The 20,297-nt window shown below is 46.7% G+C and overlaps 1 protein-coding gene across 6 annotated transcripts in view; it reads right to left on the bottom strand.

Moving 5' to 3' along the window:
• LOC119430932 (6-phosphofructo-2-kinase/fructose-2,6-bisphosphatase-like) overlaps window positions 1-10,300 on the bottom strand; it is a 78,043-nt gene extending 67,743 nt beyond the window's left edge. For 3 of the 6 annotated variants that reach the window (XR_007464096.1, XM_037698401.2, XM_037698402.2), the window contains exon 1: window positions 9,306-10,295. Coding sequence is in view for 5 of the 6 variants with exons in the window: in XM_037698401.2 (XP_037554329.1) it covers window positions 9,306-10,062 (757 nt within the window). In the remaining variant the exon portion in view is untranslated. Of the gene's footprint in view, window positions 1-9,305 lie in introns of all 6 variants that reach the window. The other 3 variants (XM_037698403.2, XM_037698399.2, XM_037698400.2) reach the window with 3 other exon arrangements.
• Window positions 10,301-20,297: the final 9,997 nt, after the last annotated feature.

The following is a 20,297-nucleotide window of genomic DNA, read 5'->3' as shown; positions in this document are numbered from 1 at the left end:
AAATATGACGTCTCCGCCATGCAGAAGCCCCGGACACGAGCCAGCCGCTCTACTATATTGGCCAGCGCGATGTCCGGTCATTGACCTCGGAGTCACACTTACTTATATATGCAAATACAAAAAAAAAAAAACTGTATACGCTAACACAATCCAAAAGCAAGAAATGGCACAATATCGACGATGACCGTGAAAGTCCAGAAAGTCTAAGGACGACACAAACAGCGAGACGGGATAATAATAAGCTTGCTTAGGGCCGGCCACGATGGTATTACATATCGCTGCACGAAAACACAATCCATGCAGCGTTGAACGAGATCAAAGCAGAAATCGGGCAGTGAAGAGTAGTATAAAAAACGCTGGGGGGTCGCTGCTGGAAGGTCGCTTGAAGGCATATGTTCCATCAAGCCCTTCATTACGTGCTTGCGTCACGTTTTTTTGGCTCTCGCTTCTTTGACCGCTGGGGTTAACGCACCACGCGGCGAATGGGGTGCAGGGGAAAGAAAGCTCTGAAAGCAGAGGCGACTAATTAATTACCGCGCGCGACGGCCTGTCAAATGAAGAAGGCAAAAACGCAAGATGAACGATTAATGAATGCCGCGTGAGGCCAGGTTTCACAAAATTGCAGGCAGTATAGCGAAAAAAAAAAAAAAAGGGGGGGGGGGGGGGGGGGGGGGCTCATTCGTTTAACTAGGTTCCTCGGGTTTGCACAGAGCGTAATGACTAGACACACAGGTTGGCGTAGTGACAAAACAACCAACCAAGGCAGAGGGAAAGATAGCATAAAGAATAAACGAAAATAAAGTTAAAATACGTCAACGAACAAAAGAAAAAGAAGGTGCTCTTTTATTGTTTTATTTTTTGCTCACTCCCTCCTTTTTTCCTTTGGACGTAGAGGCACACAAGAACGCTTGATCAGACCAAAGTTCTCGCTCGAATGATATATAATCAAAGAAATGTCATGACGTCATTCGGAGGAAAACATGCGCACCGGTAATAGAACAGGTCACTTTCAGCGTCCTGACAGGCTGTGACGCACGTAGAGCAGCAACACCGCGTACTATAGATGTTTATCGATGGCGTATACATAATTAAAGCGTCGCACCTGGAAATCAAATACGAACGAGGAAAGAGCTAGAAAGGTTTCAGCACGCATACACATAAACGAGTGTGGAACCAGTTGGCCTATATTATTATTATTATTATTATTATTATTATTATTATTATTATTATTATTATTATTATTATTATTATTATTATTGCTTGTACATTTGCCGTGAACGTGCTAAGTGATACTATAAACGAGCTGCATAGAATGACGCTGCGGCGCTGCCAGCAAGTTTCACTCGCTCAAGTTTTCTGAAAACTAGAAAGATTACTACACACGGAGATGTTTCCGAAACAGTTGGCAACGATTATCGATTCAAAGCCGCTAACAGCAAGGAGGAAGAGAAGTTACGCATTTTACATAGGAAAAGTTGCGATGATATCTCTCAAACGCTATCCCTAAGAGGCTCGACAAGCGTAATCATAACTATCACATTTAATCGTCTAAAAAGGTTTCCTCAGTGATCTCCAGATACGCCGGACTTTGAGGCAGCCAAATCCATCCTATACGCCTGCAAATTTCCCTATCTCCTCGCTTCATATAATGCCCTGAACTAACTACAGCGGCACGTCCCTTAATCTCCTGGGTAAGCAAATAGACAAGAATTGAGGAAACGCGTCGCGGCTGACGTAACGCGTACTGACGCAAGCGAGCTCAAAATAATCTCTCGTAAACGCACTGGGCATACCGCTGATATGCTACCAATCGTAACTTCGTAACCATCGCCTGACGTCGCCATGCTTATGTGAGCCAATGGGAACCCGAGTAACGTGGTTTGTGACGGCACGTTGCGTTTATTTAGAGCGTTTAACGCCCTTATATATTTTGAATAAAGAAAACGCGCGCAAGTCACATATTGGGCACGAATAAAAGAAAGCGTGAAGGCGCAAGTGGATCCTAAAGTGAAACACTAACTCAGTTTACACTGGTTAGGTATTTCTTTCAAAGCTCTTCTGTGGGAGATCTCGCGGTGATAGGTTGGTTACTAGAAGAGAAAACGAACGCCGAAGCTTGATTTCTTGAATTTCGCGCCGAAACGCCAGCGCCTCAGTGTCAGTGTGACGTCACGAATTTCAAGGTATCTTTTTCGCATTTGGACCGTTTTGGGTCAGTAAAGTGTCCGTTAGACGTGCTAAAGTTCAGCCTTTGGCTCCTTTAGAACACAATGTAATCCATCTTTGCCAATAGAACAGTGGTGCTACTCAGTATACATCGTCAAATTCCGCCGTATTGTCAGATTCTGTAATAGCGCCCTTTTGAGCCAATCAGAGCTCGTAGCAGCCCTGTCGGCCAGTCAGAGCTGACAAGATGGCGAATTTTACGATATGGTCGAATTCGAGGATGTCCATAATAGCACCGCAGGTGCCCCAGCAGACGCTGTCATAATCCATGACGTCACAGTGATCTAGTGCAGGAACTGGTGGAGTCGACACCTGTATTTCATTGTTATGTCCTTTTCTGGCTTACAAAGCCACCCCCCCCCCCCCCCTCTTATTGCAATAGCAATTATATGGATATTTAGGCGAATTTTCGCTGTCGCCGTCGTCGTGATGTAGCAATATATATATATATATATATATATATATATATATATATATATATATATATTAATTTTGGAGTGGCAGCCCTCGCAGATTGACAGCAGCAGATGTGAAGCCAGCACTTGCCACAACTTCACCCTTTAAAGCGTGCTGAAGTAGATGGAGAATAGTCGCAGTTCAGCTGATATTGCTCTATTAATATAAATTTGGACTAATTGGAAAAGAATAGCTTCTTGTATCGGGCTAAAATATTGCCACTGGCTGAGTAGTGACATCATCATACCCCCCATACAAGTTGCCAAGACCTTCCAACTTCATCCTAAAACCAGAAACACAGAGAGACACATCGATCAGCATCTGCACGGCAAAATTGGCCGGGCGAAAGCCTTTGGAATTGAGAAGAAAACGCTTCTTGTTCTCCGCCACATGCTAATATTAATCAATTCCCCTAGTAAGATGATGGCGGCTGGCTTCACCTTTGGGACGCCATTTTCCCTCCAGAACTCCCCCCCCCCTTTTTTTTTTTAAACCTCCATGTGATGTACCGATAAATTTAGGTAGACGTATGGCACATCTTTATCTATATGTACATGCAAGGTATATGCTATAATATTCAATCACCGACGTTGCTTAAACAAGGCATTTTGTCCTTGACTGAGATGAAGGGCACTTCCCTAAATCAGAGTTAAACCGACACGCGGTGTTAGTATAGTTCTATTTGGGCGAGCAGTTTATTCCGGTGAAGGTCATTTGTATGCCGGCCGGGCGTGCATTGGCTCCATAATTCAAGACCCGGCTCGACATGTTTGGCTCGTACGCGAAGCAATACAGGCTGTTTCTGCGAACAAATAATATAGGCCACGCAATTGCTAGACAGCAATTTCGAGTTTTCCTCTTTTTTTCTTTTCCACCTCCATTCTTCTACTTGCACAGTTCCTTTTATTTTTTGCCTTTCCCTTGTATTTTTATCTCCTTTATGCTTTTCTTGCTTTATTTCTGCGTTCCGATAACGATGAAAAGTACAGAAAATTTATCTAGCTTATATTCAGCGCAGCCGCAAAAAATAAATATAGATTTTCTTTTCTAATTAAGCGGTAGTGTACGTTATTAGCGAAGCGGCTCGGTCGCCTTCTAACTCCCCATCACATCTGTTTCAGGTTTCCTTAGTTCCAATTTCGCGTCACGTTAGGTTAAGCTAAAGAGTTCAAGCCGACGCGCAACAGCTCGCGCAGCACACGAGCTCTTATACTAGGTCACTCCGCAAACGAGTCTAGCGCTTGGATTAGCCATGACTGATGGGAGGTTATTATAGCAGGGATAAGGCTGCAGTATAACGCAGTATGCAGTGTAACGCTGTACGAGGTCGCTGCGTATAATCCTGCCGCGTACTCAGTTCTACACGAGAGTATATACAGTGACGAGCAGCGCCCAAAAAACCATGTCCTTATTTTCGACTGGACCCAGCAACGCGTTATTTTACGCTTCTACGCATTTACGTACAGTTGGCGACGAAAGAGAGGCGATCCGCTCTGCATGGGCGTTTTCTCCGGCGCGAAAAGCTGAGCTTGGGAAGGACATCACCCAAGGTCAAATGATAGAGTTAAAGGCGGAGAGTTGGCGCTGTAACTCTAGCGCAGACCTACGGTATTATCAGCGCCGACTGCTGATAACCACAAGCGCGCTACATACACAGGGTGATCATTTTTAAGTTTTATGCAAGTTTTTAAAATATTGCCTGTGGGAGAAAGCATAATTCCTGTCCTCGAGCTGGATTATTCGAATTGGCGGACATTACTAGCACGAGAAATAGAAACACATATTCAACTAATGAACAAAAATTCACTAATGAACTTCCTAATTAATTACTTTACGGCACATATTGCAATTTACGAATTGTAGCGCCGGTGAGTTTGCAAGGCGTATCCACTTGAAATTAATTTCCAGGATGACAACAGTTTCGAGATGTTATTTCCCAAAGTGTGGAACGAAATATGTGAGCGTTCCAATTACTTTTGTGCTTCAATGCATAAAAGTGTTTGTACAAAAAAGTAAGTGTCACAACAGTGCATTCTTACGGCAAGTTTGATGGTGCATATCTCCAAACTGGCGTCATTCTGGAAATTCATTCAAAGCGGATACACCTTGCAAGCTCGCCAGCTACAATTCGAGAATTGCAATATGTGCCTAAAGTAATTAATTCAAAATATTAGTTAGGATTTTTGTTAATTAGTTGAACATGTGTTTCGATTTCTCGTGCGAGTAATGCCTACCTCTATCAATAATAAAGCTGAAGGACTAGAATTATATTATCTGAAACATGTTATATTTAAAAATTCCATAAAACTTAAACATGGGCACCCTGTATATAAAGTCACCTGCCAATCCGATCGCGTCTACGTATCCAATCGCGAAGGTCATGAGCACGGGTGTGCGAATATTCGAAACTTTCGAATAACGAATCGAATACTGCCCTATTCGTCCGGTCTTCGAATCAAAAAGTCAATATTCGTAAATACGCATATTTTTCGAATAGTTTTTGAAAATTTCTAATCCCCAACTGTGCAATAAACTTAATCCCGACGGCATAGTAGACATAAAACACGAAATGTTATTTAGTGGAGCAAGCAACACGTCAATCAGGGAGACACGACTTCTTTTAGACTAAACAACTCATCCTTACCATGCGTTTAAACTTTCTAGTGGCTCCTAAATCTCCACTTGTGCTTTTAATAAACAACGCTAAATAACGTGCAGTGTACTGACAGAAACTTGCTAACCCTGCGAAAATACTAGGATGTGAAGATAGATTATGAGAACTGTTCAATTTTCGGCAACTATATACTCGGAAAGTGTTCGATATTTCATTCGTCTCGCTTCGCTTCTTGCACTATTCGATTCGCATTCGATTCGGTCTAAAAATTACTATTTGCACGCCCCCAGTCATGAGTCGTGCTTTCTCGTGTGCGCTGGGGATCCCGGGTAAATGTTATTGATTGATTGGTCGATTGATTGATTGCGTATCAAAGTAACGCACGGGATTTTAAGAGGCGCTGTAGTGGGAGGCGAGTTGGATTCCCGGGCGCGCTTGCATTCCGCTCCCATTGGAATCCAGCTGCCGCAGGCGGGAATCGAACCCAGGAGAACGCGATATATCCACCGAGTCATCACGGTGGGTGCAATGCATACTATACGCTAACGAACGCAGCAGCAGCATTCACGAGACGTTTGCGTCTACAGCTGCATAGGTGAGAGACCACCAATGGAAATGCTGAGCCTCCTAGGAGGAAGGCATACTCGCTCGCATTACATCGAAACAATGTAATCGTGAAATATCAGTTAAATAAAGGAAAACCGGGTAAAATGATACGAAATGAGAATCGCTAAACGTAGATAAATAATTAAACCGGTGAACAGTGTCACAAGCATGAGCGCAGTCCTATATCCTCCCAAGACCCCTTGTACAATACATGGCACATTGCCTTCAACTTTTTTTTTCAACATTCCCTGAGAAGTGATTACGCAAAATATTCATTCCGGGTATGAAGTAAGGTGCGTGTTTAACTGTAAAGAAGTGGATTACTTATATTCTTCTCATCCGCTTTGGAGGAATTTGGCACTCAATTGATCTAGACCTCTGTGTCTAGACCCAGACGGCCGAAAGCAATTACCTTGAGGTGTGTTAGAAATCTCCGAGATTGCGTGGTAATACCGGACGCAGCAGCAACATGGCAATGTACTACACGTAGTTCCATCTTCGCCTTGGCGTTTAACCAATGAAATGCAGTTTTTACCGTAGCAAACATGAGGAGATGATGGAGATGTTCACCTACATGGAGACGCAGTTTTTGGCATCTTATCCTTGGTATTTAAATTTAAAAAGAAAGGTTTTTAAAGTTCATAACCTAACAGCAGATAATAAAAACCGCATTGAGCCATTATGCAACATAGTTGTATTCGGGTCTCAGGAGGATATACGCGGAACTAATGCAGTCTTCTAGCGCCCTCCCAAGACAGAGGACGACTTGAAAAGGTAACACGTCGGTGCGGCTGCGATCGTGCGTGACAAGGACCCACTCCCAAAAAACTCCTGGTCCTCGCCAAACTGCCTAGTAGTTCGCGGAATCGCAGTACGAGAACACCCGTCCGACCCGAACTCAATCGATGCGCGGACGACACGCCTAACCTCGAGCCTGTCCCGTCACGCTTTCTCTAAACGGAACGGGACGTCTCTTTTCTTCTTTCTTTCTTTCTTTCTTTCTTATCTCTCTTGCCGGTGTCGTACTAGTTCGCCACACCCGCTATCATCTTTCATTTAATGCGAAGCATTCTTCTCCGAGTCAACCCAGTTCTTGCCGTCTATCTCGGTGTTTTCGTCGGCCGATCCCGAAAATGGTGCAGTCTAAGAAAACCAGCCTGTAAAAAGAAATAAACTGCGGTTTGGATAGTCATTGTACGTGGCTTCTACCCGAATGAAATGAAAGAAATGCGTAAAACTACATGGTTAGCCATGACATCATCGCGCCTCTTCTAAAGCTGCTTCTGCATCAAAGGTCGCTCCTTGCTCTACTGAGGTCCCATATGTAATAGTGAAAGGGCTCACTCGACACACACACACACACACGTGTGTGTGTGTGTGTGTGTGTGTGTGTGTGTGTGTGTGTGTGTGTGTGTGTGTGTGTGTGTGTGTGTGTGTGTGTGTGTGCGTGCGTGCGTGCGTGCGTGCGTGCGTGCGTGCGTGCGTGCGTGCGTGCGTGCGTGCGTGCGTGCGTGCGTGCGTGCGTGCGTGCGTGCGTGCGTGCGTGCGTGCGTGTTAAAGACAATCGTTACTACAACGATTTCGTTTTGTTTGATTTTCCTAGAAAAAGCTGCGTTCCGCGATATTCATCTCGGAATTTTGTTACTCATTGTGGCTAATTACAAACCCCGAGATTTCGCCGTATCGCTAATTCAATTTTTTTTTCTGAACTCGCATGACAGCGGAATATACCAAATATTGTAAATGGTCGGTGACCTGTCCCACAAACATTCCTATTCTGCAAAGGCCCAGATGATTCAGCTTCTATTGTGAGTGTACAAGCACCGTCATATGCAGTTTTAAACAGGTGTTCGCGTTTTCTTTTACGATTGCATATATCGCAGAAATCGAAACAGAGTTTTTGAGAGCTGACACATTAAAAAAAAATCAACACATTTTCTTCAACAATCTCTGCATTGGATCGTAGTGCTCCACAAGTGATCTGTAAGTGCTCCATTTAGACCAGGACCGCATCACTGAAGACTCATCGAGTATACGATTGAACAAGTCTGGTTAGCATCAAAGCCCATGCACTCTCGACATGTGACAGCTACAACGCTTCAGATGACTACATCGTGGTTTGGGAACATCAACAGCTCGATCGAAGACTACGTGCAGTCGCCACTGATCGTCCCGAGACAAAGCATTGTCGTACGCTCTTGACAGCTGTCTTGCATGTCATAATAGGGAGCACATCGCCAAACTTTGTTTACACTCTAATCACAATTTCAGGCTATTATTCCGGCTAGATGACTTGGTACCCGAAGGGTCACTTCCTTACAGGTTTTGTATCATTATCATCATTATCATATTTGGCAGGGCCAAATGTGGTCCAATACTCGCCGTAGACTAAATAGACAACAAGGTGGACAGCGGCCAACTCAAGTCTCGCCAAAATTATGACAAAGCCGATGAAAAAGACGGCTTCGCGAAGACAGCATCGAAGTCAAGAACGAAGCCGACTAAAGTTTTCCGTCAAAACAAGGCGGCAGCTCAGCCGCCTGCACGCCCGTCAGTCTTCCTGGAAGCTCAGCGAGATCGCCTGCCTGAAGCTTGCGCATAAGAAAACATATCCGTGTTTTTTTATGCCCTTAAAGCAAGATACGCTGTGTTTTTCTTGGGTTCTCACCCGCACGGCGTAAAAATATAGAGACCCCATTTTTTTTCGGCGTTGTTGCTATTTCTATTTGTTTGTTTTTTCGACGCAGATTGGCGACGAGTTGCAGAGACGCGTTCCAAATGCATTTCAATGCATGGGGCTCTAAGCTGTCTTCGTTGGACGTCGAAAATATACTGGCTTCATTGCTAGCTAGACTATGAATACTCGTTTACAAACATCGATTCTGCTTACACCGGTTAGAAACGTGGATCTTGTTTAGACAGCACCCCCCCCCCCCCCCCCCTCTCGATTACTGTTTCACAACTTAACTCTTGTTTCTTGAGCAGAAAACAGCGCATTATCGAGGCAACCCCTGCAGATAAGGGGTTTCGACAAACCCACGGAGTTGACACCGTGCCACGGAGAAAAAATAGACTTAGCCGATAATTCGAGATATCAGAGTTCGAGTTAACGAGGGTTTACTGTAATTAGCAGCTGAGAAAAACGAAGCCCCTCTATTTCCTATTCATGTTACCAGCGCAAAATTAGCAATTCGTTCGCATTTTTAATCACGTTACCAGCGCACTACAAAGCACTGGTTCCACAGCGTTTGTGGTGTCTGCGTCTCTTAGCTCTTTCGTGTTCAACGTGAATAATAAATTCAGTAACCAACTAATCTGTCTCTCTAACAGCATTACTTCCTTCTTGTCTCTCTTTTGTTTTCTTTTTCTTTCAGCTCGCTCCCACGGAGGGCAGCGCGAGTACCTTGCCAGTCCTTGGGCCGGACGTAGACCACTCCGTACTGACCCGAGTGGACGCACTCGAAGCGGCACCGGTGCCGGTAGCTTCCGTGGGGCAGCGGCACGGGCCCGGGCCAGTTGCGGTTCGCCTCGGCCATCGAGACCAGCAGCTCGTGCGATATGTGCGCCGGCGAGCGTTGAGGGGTCACCTGGATCGTCTTGGCGCCCGGCGTGATCTCGTCCGAGGAGGGCGCGCAGGTGGGGGGAGGAGGAGAGAAGGACGTCGATGCCGGCGCCGGCGGCGACTCATCCTCGAGCTCCACGAACGACAGCGGCGAGCGGGACGTTGACCAGTGCGGCGGCGGAGGGAGGTGTTCGGACTCTGCAGGCTGCAGCTGTTTATGGAAAGGCAGCGGCGTTGTTGCCTGCTCCTTGCGGAGCTCTGACCGTTGATTTTCCGGCGGGGCCTGCGGCTTTCCAGACAACGACGACGACGACGTTTGCTGCTTACTGGGATCTGGAGGCTGCTTTTCAGGCGCTAACTGCTCCCTGATTTCCGGTAGTGACGTCGGCTTCCCGGGCGGCACCTGCCGCTTTGCGGACGGTGGCTGCCGAATATCTGACGGCGTCTGCCGTTTTTCAGGCGGTGCAGGTTGTTTCTGAAGTGCTGGCTGCTGTTTATCGGGCGGTCGCTGCTGGCCGGTTTCAGGCGCCGACCGCTGCTCCTCGGGCGCTGCTGACTGCTTATTTTCAGGCGGCCCCTTTGACGGCGGCAACGACATGGCCCCGTGGCGTGGTCGCGGCGAACGAGGAGACGAACCTCGCCCACGAGACGCGCGGCCGAGATCCCGGCGGGCGCAGAAGAAGGAAGGGGAGGCGACGTCGTCCGCTGCCGTCGGCGGCGCCGCCCGCCCAGCGACGCAGCGCGGCGGCTGCGCGGCGGGGTTTCGGCGCGCTGCCGCCGCAGCCGCCGCGTCTTTCGCTCGGAAAGATGTGCGCTGCCGCCGTGGCTGCCGCTTCTCAGGTTGGCGCCATTTTGGAGAGGTAGGAGGTTCGCGCGCGCCCCCTGTCGAAGCTGACAAGTGCCCACTACGACACGGATCAGAGAGCTAACTGTCTTGAAATCAACGGTCCTCAATGACTGTCTTGAAATCAAAGCAAAGACGGCGCCGCTCCGATGAAGAACACACCCAAAAAATTGGAGGGCGCTTAAGCTTCGCCTTTGAGAGTAGAACGCGATAGCTTTATCGGGACCCGTTCGCATCGAGTCGTTCGCACACGGCAAGTAGGCTTCATTCACAGCAACACTGAACGTGGGAAAGACAGCTTACAAAGACCAAACTTACACCGATCCCCTTAAAGTCGGCTTCAGTTTTAAACTGAAATGCATTGCTGGAAAGACGTTTTTCCAGGTGCAATATAAGTGGTCTTTATTAAAATGTGAAAGCCCTAGCACCTTTTTTAAATTATTTTATTAATTGTTCGCTGTTGCCCCAACGCGCGCAGGTCTGGTAGAAATGTTTGAGTTTCCTCGTAGCAGAATTAGGTTTTCTCGTACATTCAAATTACAATCCGACGGCGAATCCAACGCCGAATGGTAAAGTCGTACTTTGCCATTTTTCTGACGGATTTCACTGTGAGAAATTCAATTTTTGTTCACCAATACCTTGCCCCACGTGGAGGGCCTGCGCGGTCGATGTGGTTGGATGATTTTCTTCGCCACCCGCGATCACACACCGGTTGCTGACGCCGGATTTTCTGCGACACAGACCCCTAAACGCTATCGCGTTAATATGAGCCGCTCTCGAAGGCAGGCAAGCAAGCAAGTAACCCATTAAAGATGGTTTCGCGCGCGAAATGTTAATAACAGCAGCGAGCGTGCAGCCCCAAGAAACTTCCGTCCGTGGTGCCTTATCAGTGTACTACGCGGGAACAAAAATCGTGTTTTAGAGAGCAGCACTGCGGCAGCGTCGGTGCTGTCTCTCGGCGTAGCCGAGTGAACGAGCACAGCGAAAGATGAACGCGAACGCGGAGCGCAGCATGAGAAGAGAAGCGTAGTGTCGCGCAGGACTTGCGACGACCGCTACGAGACCGTGCCAGAGGAGCGCGCCGTCTAAAGCGCCGTCGTCTGTTCACCGATGACATGTGGCGAGCACGTCCAGCGATACCATACATGGAAACAAAGCGCTGCATGAGCGGAGGTCTGTCTGCGGCGGCTGCTGTGAATTGCGCCCACGCGTCACCCACACGCTGCCTGACGTCATCTCCCGATTAGCGAGGCAGTCGCGTCACACTTCGCTCTGTTTGCAACGTGCCGCACGAGACAAGATCGTCCGCGCCAGCCAATGCATCGCGAAATATATACACGTTCATAGCTGCACTCAAATTTCGCATTAGGGAGCAACGTAATCGTCGCTGTTTGTTTCAATGCACGGAAAGTCTTTTTACGTTTTCGTGGGGGGGAAGGCGGATAACGCCTGTGTTTGTAAACAGTGAACGGTTCTATATTAGATATTGTCAAAGCCAGCCATGTTGCCAGATTCGTGATCGTTTCAGCTGTGATTGGCCCAGAGGGCTGTTACAGCCTCTATGATTAGCTTAAAATGCCACCATGGCAACAGAACTCCCCACTATGGCGAAATTTGACGATGCCCGGAATAGCGCCCAGTATTTCAAAAATCGGACAGAGAGATCAGCGCTAAACCGTCGTGTCTGCCGATGCCAAGTATGGATAACAAAATTAACTGCACATAGCCACTTTCTTGAACACCACGACAAGAAAAACAGAGAGAGGGAGAGAGACAACTAAATATATGAACGTACTGTAAGCAAAACCAAATAAACAACATTACTAATAAACAGGGTTTCTTTTTTTTTTGCCGGATTTGCTAGCTATTTCAACTATATTCAGCAAGTGATAGTCGAATACGTATCGATGCGAAGTTTTGATTTGTCGCATACAAGGGGACGCCTATCAGTTAACCCCGCGGCGGCCGATACGCGGAGTTGCCAAGCGAAATTTCGGAAGTGATATCATTAAGGAATTGAAAACTGACAGGCAGGCGGTGTGAGAAAAATATTAGAGAAGTCTAAACAATAACAATTATAGAAGAAAAAAGAATGCATAATACTAAGTAAGGGCAATTGCACAGGTGGGATAGAGGCTTTCAAAAGAATGAAGTTGTAGACATGGAGAATTCCAAGAAAAATAAAGATTCCTGAGGAGTAACAATTTTAAATTATCTGAGCTGTAAAGAGAAAAAAAAAAATATTTGAGCTGTATCAGTAAATAACACTACTAGGACACCAATTTTTGCTGTGATTTAAAGCACTCGTAACGCCAGAAGAAGCCTCGGTAAAGAAGCGATCTGTAAGAATGGTACAGCGTTTTATTCTAACAGAGTCGAAGACTGTAATTACCGACTTTCGAGACATCATAATGAACTACGAAGGCCCGAATACGAGAAAAAAAAAAAAAGAAAACTTTTTGTTTTTGGAATCCGTGACAACCTGAACTAACGTAACGTAACGGCCTTAACGCACCGGGACTTCGCCACAATTTTAAGGGGAAAAAAAAAAAAAAGAAAAAGAAACAGAGAGAGAGAGAGAGAAAGAGAAAAGAAAGTTAAGAAAGAAACCTGTCTCCACATGACTTCCGAACATGACTTCCTCGAGCATAAAGACCGAAGAAACGAGCCTGAATTGAACGGTGTTTTCGGACCCGCTTCGTCTATCGCTAAACTGCTTCATTAAGCGTAGCCCTATTTTTACCACAGGCTAAGTGGGGCCACGATTTACATGGTACGCCTGCGTGATAACGCGAATTTCCTCCGTCGGCCTCCATCGATTCTCCGTTCGAAGCGGCCGCATGCGACTGAGTCGCCATCTGGCGCAGAAGTTCCCAAACAACCGCACCTAATCCATGACCTCCGAGACCGGAACGCCTGCCTGCTCCGGTGATGGGCCCCAGATCTCTGACAAGTGCGCGCGCCTAGCGTGACTCAAAAGAACGCCGACAGACGTCGCCACCTCTTCAGGCGCGAGGCAAGGAAATGAAATGGCGCAGAAGCTAAAGCAGCCGACTACGGAGAGGAAGTTTTCGCTCGGGGACCAACGCTCTACTTCTCTATTCACTCTTCCATATACAAAAAGTTACGTTTATTTCGTCTAATATTTTTTTAACTGCAGTGTTATCTTTACAGAATGTATGATTTTGAAATCAATGAGTACGCGAGAGTACGAGTACACAAAAAACATCGATGAGGGGTTTTGTCGTACCTTACACAATTATATCGTGTGGTATCAGTGTGATGGCCAGTGCCGCCGTAAGTCGGGCAACTTTGTGCATTGTGGCGCAGAATACATTACAATTGGGAAAAAAATATATATATATATTTATTCCCAAGCACCTCAGCCCCCCGCACCCCATCTCTCCACATTCGCAAGGGCATGCCCTCATTACGAACACAGTAAGCGAATTTTAGTGTAATCTGTTCAATTTTCATAGAAGACATAAAATTGTAATGACTCATGACGCTGTAATTTAGATTTGAGCGCTAAATTTCGTACAATGAGAAAGTAAAATCGCAAAGTAAAAAACAAAAGAAAGAAAGAAGAACAATGTTACCATCCATCTCGATTTTACACTAAGCTTTGAAATACACAGACACAGGTGCCACAGGAATGTTAATTTTATAAAACCCAACAGAATCCAACAAACTCGGGTAGTCATTCCGTCCTCATCGAAATGCGGGCGCTGCGGCATGGAATAGAACCGGCTACCTCGAGCTCGGCAGGAGAACGCCACTGCCGCTGAGCTCGCCTCAAATTCATCAATAGGAATCGCCGGAGGAAACGTTCGTCCCGCAGTGGACTCGGCGATTCAATATCAATTTAAAGAGCTAGACTATTCTTTCAAAACTCATTTATTTAGTTGGTGGGAAAATGTCGATTATCATTGGAAAAAATAACAATTATTGTCCCTGAATTCCGCGCCTTAACCTCAGCGCCGTTACGTCAATGCAACGTCACGGATTTAAAACGTATTGCTTTCATACTTGGGCCATTATGGCGCTTGAAAAGTGCTATAATCTTGCTAGGTTGAGTCTGTGGTTCCTTTAGAACAGCAAAGTAGCCCTATTTTTACCATTAAACGATCCACTAGACCAGGGTCAATGCTGCCGAAATACGGGGCGTCATGCATGATACGAGCTGGTGCGTGAACTTCCTAGCGCCGTTGCCACCCGACTTTGGATATTGCACGCTTTCCAGGCTTCCTACCAAGCCTACCCTCACAGTAAAAGCGATTGTTTTGCGAGTGAAAATGCATGATGAACTCGCATAGCTTAAAAGGGAACCTATAAAGAGAAGCACTAAATCAGCTTAGCCTGATATCAAGTATATACTACTTCAAAACGACATTTGCGTTAATTTGGCGATAACAGGTTGATTACACGAAGCTACAATGGAAGTCAAAGTTCCGCTTTTCTTTATTTCGCGCCGAAACCACGGCGTCGGTAAGACATTGTGATGCCACTGATTTAAAAATATTTTGCCGCATTTGATTCGTAGTGGCGCATTAGCTCTCGAAACTTGCTAAATTCTGTCTTTGGTTCCCTTAGAATACAGTGTAATCCATCTTTACCTTTCAAAATTACGCAGGCGCCACGGACTGTGGAAATCGATGTTATGCGAAACATTTCGCACGTAGCATCGTTTGGGGTTCCGCAAAGCGTTATGACTTGTCATTCATGGCATGCCATGGTATTCATGTCATGAAAAACGCATGTCATTTTTATCACCTCATGTCATGCATATATGTCACGTCATTGTCAAGACATGCATATCCTGATATATATCCCTTTAGAGAAATGCCGCGACGGCAACATGACCAAGCGGAGCACATAAGGAGCGGCCCAAATGTGATGGCATGCGTTTCGTGATATTTATTCACGCCATGCATTTCGTGTCATTCATGGGATGCCATGACATACTACATGCATGTCATTTCATGCATATACTGATATACTCGTATATCAGTTAAACAAACAAACAAACACGACGGCATCCCGGCCACGAGCACATATCTAGCAGCCCCAGCTAGTAAGCAACTTAGATCAATGATTTGGACGGACGGACGCACGGATTCAAGATAACTTAAGTAGGCAAGGAATCATCATCATAATCATCATCATCATCATCATCATCATCATCATCAGCCTATTTTATGTCCACTGCAGGACGAAGGCCTCTCCCTGCGATCTCCAATTACCCCTGTCTTGCGCTAGCGTATTCCAACTTGCGCCTGCAAATTTCCTAACTTCATCATCCCATCTGGTTTTCTGCCGACCTCGACTGCGCTTCCCTTCTCTTGGTATCCATTCTGTAACCCTAATGGTCCACCGGTTATCCATCCTACGCATTACATGGCATGCCCAGCTCCATTTCTTCCGCTTAATGTGAACTAGAATATCGGCTATCCCCGTTTGTTCTCTGATCCACACCGCTCTCTTCCTGTCTCTTAACGTTAGTCCTAAGATTTTTCGTTCCATGCAGGCAAGGCAAGGCAAGGCAAGGCAAGGAAGGAATAGTACGCATTAAAACATAGGCCCAAAGATACGCACAAAAAAATTCATGACATCACATTTGGCTGGTGCGGGAACTTGCACGACAGCCTCGCCACCCGTCTTTAGTGGCTTTTGAATCTCTTTCGACTTGCCAACTTAGCCTCCTATAAGGGCAAGAGCGGGCTTTCTTTCCTATTGTAGAAGCGTAATTTGTAGCGTTGAAGCGATGTTGTATACATATTGTAAAAGCGTAATATCAACTTATATTTATATTTGGTGTCCCTTTAACTTAATATTGATATTTAACGTTCCTTTAATAGACTGATGATTCTGAAGTGCAAACCTCAAAGAACTTGGAGCGCATAGTGCGGGAATGTTGAATTTTATTGAAGGTACCGCCGTCCCACGTACTGCACCCCTATAGTATACAAACCTCGGAAGCGTTATACACGCTGCAGACGGATAAAATGCCGCTTAATAGGAATACAAATTGGACAGGTTGGTACCAATCCGTCTTCTCACAGCACCACTTCTAGACACGGACAGGCGAGAGACTTGTTACGTGTCAAAGAAACAGCACTCGGCCTGTGTTCTTTGGCCCGTCCGAGTCTACAGAAGTGCTGCTGTAAACAAAAGATGGATAAAATGCTGCGCATCACATCACCATCATCGGCGCCGCACAAAGAAACCGTTGAAGCAGGAAGGATAGAACAACCTTCTTTCTTACTAAATATACGCCAATACAAAAAGCTCGGATAAACTTTATAGATGCGGAGGAGAGCTCGAGTTCCGCTTCGCAACATTTTATTCAGAAGCAGCAGCACGGTGCGTTCCCATTGGGCGTGGAAGAGGGCACCGAATCCGTAACATATGCCTCAAGCTTGGCTGACTTCGCCCACGCGCGATTCATCCTTCCATAACATTACGGCAGCCGGAACGGCCTAAGCGGCAACAGATGCTGCGCGGTGCAAAAGTGGGCGTGAAAATACACTGCAGGGCGTCGACACAAGCGTCTCGTTCGCTTCCGCGCATCCCGTCTTTCGCGGACATTTAACGGCAATAACTACGACGTTGCTCTCTGGCTTGGATATATCCGCAGTCATCTGTTGTAACACGCAGCATACGTTTCCCAACAATGAGAAAATTGTAGAGCAAGAGGAAGATCTCCCGATAGAGCTTTCTAGTTGCTCAATATGTGCTACATAAAAGCGTTTTTCCGAGCGTGAAAGAAGCCCGCGAATAAACGCAAGATTGCCGCGCGACTGGCCGCTCGAGGCACTTCTCGTGTATTCGCGGGCTTCTTTCACGCTCGGAAAAACTTTTCTGTAGCACGTATTGAGCAACAAAAAGCTGCATCGATAGTTTTTCATGTTGCTCTACAATGTCGTCACTGACAATTTTAACAGCGAAGCTGTTGAAGCCAGCCGTCATATGTGGTTCGTATCAAGAAACTGCCGCGCCGTAGCCATGGCAACCAGAAGGGTGGCGCATGCGCACACGGTCTCCTCCTCGCGAGCTCCCTTCCTTCCCGACCCCTGCCTCTCTCCTCTCCGCGCCACGCTGAGCCAGGAGAAAAAAAAAAGGCGACAGCTTGCACTATAGGCCGCGCAAAGCTCAAGACACAGCGAAGCTGGCCGATTGATATCGAGCGGCTAGCCTCCAACGCGTTCGGCGTCGCAAGCAACAGCGTTCTTGGCACTGTGCCAACCTTGGTTAGCCTGCCTGCGTTTGTGGCATGCCAGGAACGCTGTGGCTCGTAGGTACGCGTCCAGCGCTAGTCTCGCGAAATGTCGCGAAAGGGAAGGTACTTCCGAAAATGATCGCTCTAGAATATTTTCCTACATGCGTAGTTAAGTTAAACCATGTTAAGACCTTGCAGCAGCCAGTAAGACTTGAGGATCGACAGTTTCGCTGTGCCTAAGCTGTGCACGACCGAGTGCAAGCTTGCCCGTTTTTGTCATCTAATTATGATATTTGAGGAGCTGGATAATTAATTAGGACTAATTGCGTAATTAGGCGGAACGCAAAAATTATCTGAGCATCTCCAAGCGACGGCAAACAACATTATCTTGGTTCTGCCCAGCTACGTGGCATTTGCATATCTTTAAATCTTGGTGCATGATAGTTGGGACACCCTGTATAGATGCCTAGAGAGCCACCGCCATTGGTATAATAACTTTACGCATAGGCCTTACGCACCTTTAGAATTAAACCGCCCCAGAGGGATCAGAGTACAAAATCATACTCGAGGAATGTGCGCGACATGCGTGTACCTTAGGGAGATGAACGTCATTGGTGACACCACCGACGCATGCGCAGTGACCATCAAGCATGGAAGAAAGAACGACGCCCACTAGCGTGAACTATCACTCTGCGTCACGCAAAGTCTTCACAACGGATATGCTACAGAGGGCGCTGCTATCCCGCACAGTAATGTGAAGTCTAGCCGTCACAAAGTAGGACACTTCTCCAGATTACCTTTTTGCGTTCTTCGTACAGTTAAGCTTGTGCGCGTTTGCGATGTCTTCGTGCGTGTTTATGGGAAAATGGCTGTATAGTTTCGATTAACTCTGTTGGGATAGTCAGCTATTCACTACATGCTTAGAAGAAGTATTGAAGCTGTTAGAATGGAAGGCTTATCTGGCAGTGAGGATCAACGGCGAATATCTCAGCAACCTTCGGTTTGCAGATGACATTGTCCTATTCAGCAACAATGGGGACGAATTACAGCAAATAATTGAGGACATTAACCGAGAAAGTGTATGAGTGGGGTTGAAGATTAATATGCAGAAGACAAAATGGAACAAGAATTCAGGATCGCCAGTCAGCCTCTAGAGTCGGTAAAGGAGTACGTTTATCTAGGTCAATTACTCACAGGGGACCCTGATCATGAGAAAGAAATTTACGGAAGAATAAAATTCGGTTGGGGTGCATACGGCAGGCATTGGCAAATCCTGACTGGGAACTTACCACTGTCGTTGAAAAGAAAAGTGTACAATCATTGCATTCTACCGGTGCTAACATGTGGAGCAGAAACTTGGAGGTTAACAAAGAAGCTCGAGAACAAGTTAAGAAGCGCACAAAGAGCGATGGAACGAAAAATGTTAGGCCTAACGTTAAGAGATAGGAAGCGAGCGGTGTGGATCAGAGAACAAACGGGGATAGCCGATATTCTAGTTGACATTCAATGGAAGAAATGGAGCTGGGCAGACCATGTAAATGCGTAGGATGGATAACCGGTGGATCATTAGAGTTACAGAAAGGGTACCAAGAGAAGGGAAGCGCAGTCGAGGACGACAGAAAACTAGGTGGGACTGATGAAGTTAGGAAATTCGCAGGCTCAAGTTGAGTCGGCTAGCGCAAGACAGGGGATAATTGGAGATCACAGGGAGAGGCCTTCGTCCTGCAGTGGACATAAATATAGGCTGATGATTATGATGATGAAGGTATGCCCTACCTTCCCATTTGGTCGCAGTTATTAAACAATAATAACAAATTCGTTACAAAGGGTCCATTAGCCAGCAAACATCATCGTCATCACCACGCAGAAGCTCTTAACGAATGCGGCAGGTATATGAAGGCTCCCAGCACAACCTGTGCGTTTTCGGAGAGCGTTTCAAAAGGCGCCGACGAGAACTACACGACAACGATGACGAATCCGGGCACACCCGAGCCAGTTAGAAGGCCGCTGCAGCTGTCGCTATAAAACAAAAGTAACCGGAGCCCGTCGCCGACAAAAGCCAATGGTCGGCCGGCTTCCAATGTCGTCGTCGGCTGATGCTCGCGCACAGGTACGCCGCTCCAATTCCGAGACCACCGCGAACGCGTTCTCCATATCACGCTCGGTCCCTCACCCGTTTTTATTTTCTTTTATTGTGTTCTCTTTCCGGCATATCCATTGAACACCGGCGACCTCGAGCTACGCCGACGCGTCCCATTTCTGACGCTGCACAGACACACGAGTGGGCAAGATGAGGAGATGAAATAGAGACAAGAGGCACGGGAAGAAAAAAATAATAATAATAAATAAAGCGCCGAAAGAGCCGCGTAATATCGAGCTCAATGAAAAATGGAAGAGTGGGGGGAGACAGCTCCGGCGTTCCGCGTTCCACAACGCAGAGCGGCGAGCGTGGTGGCGCAGGGTGATCCAGTTTCGTCGTGCCGTGCGCACGGGGGCCTCTCTAGCTAATGCGTCTGGCGGCCGGCGGAGAAGCCGCAACTGCCACGGACGACGCCGCGGTGCCAAAGACACCCCAGACAGAGCTCGCACCGGGAGGAAATTTCTATAAGCAAATAAAATACTTCTATAAAGCAAAGATGTATAGTCTTTCGGAATCGGAGCCACCTGGCCTTGAGTTTCCAAAAATATATATTAAAAAAACTTATTGCCCGTCCACTCTGTGAAAAAGGCCGACCAGCGAAGCTGTTGCGTTCTTCTAAAATGACGAAAT

The sequence above is a fragment of the Dermacentor silvarum genome, chromosome 10, assembly GCF_013339745.2.
Source record: "Dermacentor silvarum isolate Dsil-2018 chromosome 10, BIME_Dsil_1.4, whole genome shotgun sequence".
NCBI lineage: Eukaryota > Metazoa > Arthropoda > Arachnida > Ixodida > Ixodidae > Dermacentor > Dermacentor silvarum.
The sequence above is the reverse complement of the archived record's forward strand: the minus strand, read 5'-3'. Positions and strand labels throughout refer to the sequence as shown.